This window comes from Dinoponera quadriceps, unplaced genomic scaffold (assembly GCF_001313825.1).
Source record: "Dinoponera quadriceps isolate SergipeBrazil2010 unplaced genomic scaffold, ASM131382v1 scaffold192, whole genome shotgun sequence".
Classification (NCBI taxonomy): domain Eukaryota; kingdom Metazoa; phylum Arthropoda; class Insecta; order Hymenoptera; family Formicidae; genus Dinoponera; species Dinoponera quadriceps.
The window spans coordinates 933,639-939,709 of record NW_014554324.1 but is presented as its reverse complement, the minus strand read 5'-3'; the positions used below and the strand labels follow the sequence as shown (position 1 = coordinate 939,709).

Genomic DNA, 6,071 nt, shown 5'->3' with positions numbered 1-6,071 from the left:
GGGGGGGGGGGGAGAGAAAGGGAGATAGATACGTGGACTAGAGATTGGCTCCGGAGAGCGAGAACACGTTGGGGCGGGCGACGGACGGAGGGAAGTAGAGAAACGCATTGTCTCAACGGCTCGATGACGATCGCGGCAACGTACGTACGTCCGCGCCGCTGCCGCCGCGGCGCGCTACACATTGTTACGTCAGTGAATTGTCGTCATCCCGTCGTCGTCTCCTGGTCCCGACGGGGATCGCGCTGCTGGATGACAGTCGCGCGTACCGGCGGCGATAATATCTCCGCCACGTCGATTAGACGAAGCCACGGTCAGCGGCGACGAGCAACGGACGACGTCGAGAGAGAGAGAGAGGGACAGGGAAGGAACATATACTCTCTTGTCGTGCTCCGGAGGGAAAGAGAGAGAGAGAGAGAGAGAATTCCGCTCGGAGAGTTCTTCCGGCGCTCTCTCCCGCCCGGCAGCCGGTACGTGCTGGAAGCATGAGGCCTCGCGCAATCGGGGAAGAGAGAGCATTGTCCCTCTCGCCGCTGCGAGCCTCTCTAGGCCCGTCGAGGATCGGGGCTACGTGACAACGAGCGTCTTCGAGATAGCATCGTCACGACGATTATAGGCGGGACAGGCAGGCGCGTGTAACACGGACGTCGGCCGAAGTATCGTATACGCGGAGAGTATACGGCGCGCGATGGCCCTCGCTCGTGCTGCGGACTGCGCGAAAACGCCGAGTGGCGCTGGTTCTTTTTGCGGTTTCGCTCTTTCGGTCAGCTCGCAGCGCTGAGCTCCTCGGATCCTCTCGGGGGAAGTCGCGAAAGGTTGTCAGAGCGCGTGACACTCTGAGCGGGTAGCGCGGGGATGAAAAATAGCTGCTTGCTCAGCGGAACAAAGCGATCTCTCTCCGCTGCCATCAGGTCGATGCAAAAGTTCGTTCCGTTTCTTGATCAGTTTCTCAATCAGTTCTTCGCTCAGAATTTCTAAGGGGGCGGTATCATACAGCTCTCGGAGAGATGGCGGGTCATCGGAGGAAACGGCGCACACTGAAAATTGATCGATTTCGTCGGCAAATCGATGAACGTAATTTTGTTTAAGAAACGGAACGAACTTTCGCATCCATACCAATACAAGCGAGTTTTCGGCCGGTTTCTAGGCAAACGGAAAATTCAGTTGCACCGACGGAATAATCGATCAAAGCCTCACACTCAAGTGCACACGAAACTACGATAAGTGTAGTAAACTTGAGCCTTTTGCTCTAAGCAATAAAATGTAACGTAATATCTGACAAGAGTTCTCGGCTTTCGAAAGTCGCTGAGACGGAATGTAGCGCGATCGAGCGGTGGTAAATGTTGGGTCTTACCTGTGGTGAAGAGGACGATAGCCTTGAGACAGCTGTACTCCGCGGTGTCGACGTGGAGCGCCTTGAGCTTCTCCACTTGCTCCTGGAAGATCCTGATGTGGTCCATGAAGGCGACCACGCGGTCCGCCGCCATCGGGGTGGCGTGCAGGCCCGCCGCCGCGATCAGCGGCGCCACGTGGAGCGGCATCGAGCACTGGCTCGCGTTCAGGACGAACAGCTCGCTCCACACTAGCCTGAGCAGGGCGACCTGGTCCGTCACCTGGAGTTCCGGGAAAAACGGGATGTTGCGGGCCCACTCGACCGCCGAGAAGAGCAACCTCGCCGCGAGTTCGCACATATTGTCGATGCCCATGATGTTGCTGCTGGGCTGTATGCACTGGCCGTATCTCGTGGTCGGGTAAGGTTCCGCCCTGAGGAGCAGGCTTATGTACGACGAGAGGTAAGAGTGTCCGTTTAGGTTGGCACACGCGACCGCGTCTCCGTTCGCGAGGGCGAACTGGCTCGGCAGACCCGACAGCGGAGGTTGCGACGGCGGCACCCGCCCCCTCTGCACGGCTGAAACAAGAGCGAACGCGTCGGAAACGCTTGATAACGCTTGACAGACTGGTCTTCACCTAATGCTGTGATCTCGCTGTCGCGTCACACGTCCTCGCCCGTGGTCGCCCGGATCCGTAGAGGTCCGGCTCGAACGAGCAGCGGCGGATCAGGACGGCCGAGTCGGCGTAAGATCGACCGATCGAGCGAGCGAGCGGAATTTCCGCGCGAATCTTGCCGCGAGTGCTACAAGTGTCGCGAACGGAAGAGTTTGCAAAATATGGAATTCTCTCCGCTCGATGATCGAGGCGTGCTTGTCAAAATACGCACTAAGAGAAATCGAGCAGGGAATTTCTCATCAAACGGAGCGGTAAGAATATCAAATTGAGTCTGTAGGATTATCGTGATATTTATCTTTCTATCGCTTGTATATGAATTATTGAATTTACGTGAACACACATACAATAATCTATGCTAATTGAAAAAAAATGTGGATTACAAATAAGTTAATATTGGCTGTCACGTTAGTTTTTCACAACAGATTAACTGATGATTAGATTACATGGTAGATAGATTGGATCATCAGAGATATGGTGAATAGATGCAACTCGGGGCACATGTTTCACACTCTTTCATCATTAGATTGCTCTTTAACGAAACGAACTATAATATTCGCGAAACGCTGCGGACAAATTCACGAAAAATACGACTCCTATCCGGAAGGCATGTCTCCATACGGCGAAAGTCTCAAGTATCGAACGTTTCGCTCGATTTCATCGGCTTTCTATTGGTCGTCCACACGGAAAAAAAGAATCAGCTGCCCATATAATACCGTTGAAATTTCGTTACTAGACCTAATTTTTAGCTGTCGGAACTAGAAAGTAGATACAGGGACAAAAAGTATTAGCTGAATTAATTCAATTTCAGTTGTGTCACGCGGACAGCTAATTTTTATCAGTGGAAGCTGCTTTTTAGCTGTGGAAGCTAATTCTGGTTTTTTTTCGTACAGCCAATCTTCACACTCGATACGAAATCGTAAAGAGATGCGATAATATCGCAGCACCGGCCAACGATGACCATTATAGCACTCGCCATGCTAATTACGTGATTTCGCACCTTCCTCGGTCTATTTTTCCCTTCGCATCCTCTCCCACGATTTTCAGATCCGCTTTCACGACACGCTTTATAACGCCGACGTGCCCCAGTTTGCGTCATTCGGCCCGAATTCCCTCGAGGATCTCTCGAGGATTTCGAGGCTCGCTCGCGAGTATTTTGGCAAGTTCGCACGCGGACTTATCTACGCAGTCACGCGTCATCGAGTTCGCGACTCCGGCGGCGGAGAGAAACGGGCGCTCTCCCCGGTCGAAATGTATTTCTGCCGTATCTAGGTAACGGTTAACCGATTCCCAAGCGCGCGAACACACACGCTCGTTGACTCCCATAAATACGTATCGACTGGTTACATCGGATTGCGATGAGTGACGTGGACGTGAATCGCGGGGAGACGTGAATCGGACAGGCGCACTTAACGATAATGTACGCGCATCTCCGGACGCCTCTTCTCGGCGAAAGGGCGGCCGAAAGTTCGGCCCGCCAAAAACACGACGGTCGGCTTGCGTCACGCTTGTCTATACGCCGCCGGTGTAAATTTCTACGTCGCCCTGGGCAACCGTCCTCGACAGGCGTGACGTAACAAGCGGGTCTTCTTCTCTTCGGACAGCGCTCGCACGCCGACCACCGTGTAGTTAACGGTCCGTTTTACCCAGGGCGTTCGAGTGTCCGCGCCTCGCGGCTCCGAGGATACATAACGCACTCTCGTTATACCACGGCGATCGGTACATTCGCTATTTCCAAGAAGTCACCGTCGACGACGACGAGGACTACGAGCAGAAGGAGAAGGAAGAGGAGGCACGACACCTGTGCCGGAACCCGGACGAGCCGCGACGGTCACGCGCAGGCACACTCTCTCGAGTGCCTGTAAATATTGTGCAAAGGCAAACACGCGGTGCCATAACGCGGCTCGTTCAAGTACACGCAAACACGGCCGATCGCTCGAGGGACGCGATTCGCGATCGGGACGGCGAATTTCGCCGAAAGCCGTGTAGGAGGTGTTCCGGTTCATCGACCGGCCATCGTCGTCGTCGTCATTATCATCATCATCATCATCATTACGAACATCATCATCATCATATCATTGAGGTTAATGCCCGTTGCAATTCTCAAGCGACGTACTGTTTTGTCTCACCCTTTTTTGCGCGGCGCGCGCTATTAAGGGGATTTGTAATTTCGCCACATTGCGCGTCGCTATCTCTCTTTTTTTTTTTTTATCGTTGCCTCAGAAGAGAGAGGGAGGGAAACAGCGGCGATGACTTCCTGCGACGACGGACTGCTCGGATCCCGACGGATACCGCGCGTCGCAGCTTTCCGTGCGCGATCATGCGAGATGTCCCGCGAACCGTTACGTACTTATAAACGCGCGCCTCTGCCGCATTCTTCGGGCGCGATTACCGCGATTATTGCCGGGCCGCGCATTTTTGCCGCGAGCGAACGCGGATTACACGCGGACGGACGCGACGCGATTACTCTCCTCCGTTGAGTAACGACCGCGTGAGCGCGCGCGCGACCGTTCTCGCGCGATTGTCCACTGTGAGCGAGCGAGCGCGATTGCGCTCGTCTGCGTAACGCAATTACTTCGCGTTACTCGAGTGTGCTTTCACTCGCGATAATTGGCAAATGACGGGGCAACGCGTGCGCGTGACAATGCTGAAAATGAGGCGGCCGGAACGAGCTGCCGGCGCGCGAGTCTTCGTAAATCTGCGCCTCGGCTCTCCTCGCGCGCGCGCACGTGTTCAAGTAGATAACGTCGCCGGTAAATTATTTGAACGCGTGGACGACGAATGCCGCGAATTCCCGCCGAGAGACTGGATTTAATAATAGCAAATATCTTTCTCCGTTTGATGATAATGTAGTAATAATTCAATTATTAATTTAATAATAATTCAATTATAATATGACAATAATTAAAAAATCATATTTTCGTAACGATTTATTATTAATTCAAATTAATACAAGAAGATATTTTTTAAATCATTACTATAATTTAATTATTATAGATTAAATACGAATAATATAATTTAAATTTAATATAAGCTAATGATATTTATCTTCTCCCCTTTTGATTAAATAAATAAATGAATAAAATTATCGACAGGTTGTAATTTAGAGCGGGAATTTCGCAGGTATTCGTCCGCATCTGCGGAACGCTTCATCGCGCGCTTTTTCCATCGATAAGCGGACGCTTGAGTTATTTACGATGTTTTCCTTCATCTGTTTCTTACGGTATTTATTATTATTATTATTATTTTCACGAATCTCGACGCGACATTGCGGCAAAATCGCGAGGCAGACAACTTGCAAAAAAATCGCGAGCACTCGATGTCTCGAGGATCGCGCGCGGAGCACCGACGACGCTCTGGAGGACACTCGATCCTCGGAACGCGGAACCGAGAGGCAACGTCGAGATGGGACTCGAAGCCCCCAGCCGAAAGGGAACACCGTCTAGGACGTACCCCGGCAAATTGCGACTCGCAAATAACAACGCGTGGGCGTACATAGAAGGTGCACCGATGCAGCTCGCGCGCTCGTGTTCTCCGGAGAGATAGCCGCTCTCGACAGAGCGCGACAGAGGGAGAGAGAGAGAAAGGGAGGGAGGGGGAGGGAGTGAGATAGACGAAGAACTCGCTCTAGCTCGCGAAACACACCGGCGGTGGTTCGGGAGAGATGGTGGTGCGTTAAAAGCGAAACGGACGGGGAGGGGCGACGGCAGTGGAAGAAGAAGAAGACGAAGAAGGAGCAGAAGAAGAAGAGGACGAAGAGCGGGAGGAAGGGAGCGGAACCGAGCGATGTGCCAGGAAGGGAGTCTTTCACGTACGAGATTCTCCCGCTCGGGAGAGTCGAGACTCGAAGAAACGGCGTCCCGCTGAGAAGCGCCTGGATTCCAACCTCCACCCCGCGGCTAACGAAGGTACGGGCTCTCTCTCTCTCTCTCTCTCTCCTCTACTCTCGTCTTGGTCCCGCTCTTCCCCCGCTTCCTAACTTTCCGAGTATTCCTCGCGAGGAGAGGAGGTTCCAGACGGGAGAGTCTCGTCGTGTCCCCCGGAACTAAGGAGGGGGGGGGGGGGGGGGG

At 53.1% G+C, this 6,071-nt stretch overlaps 1 protein-coding gene across 2 annotated transcripts in view; it reads right to left on the bottom strand.

Annotated features, from left to right (window-relative positions):
* LOC106746901 (COUP transcription factor 2) overlaps positions 1-6,071 on the bottom strand; it is a 121,137-nt gene that overhangs the window by 61,160 nt on the left and 53,906 nt on the right. For both annotated transcript variants that reach the window (XM_014624040.1, XM_014624050.1), the window contains exon 3: positions 1,352-1,906. In XM_014624040.1, the coding sequence (XP_014479526.1) occupies positions 1,352-1,906 (555 nt within the window). The remainder of the gene's footprint in view (positions 1-1,351; positions 1,907-6,071) is intronic.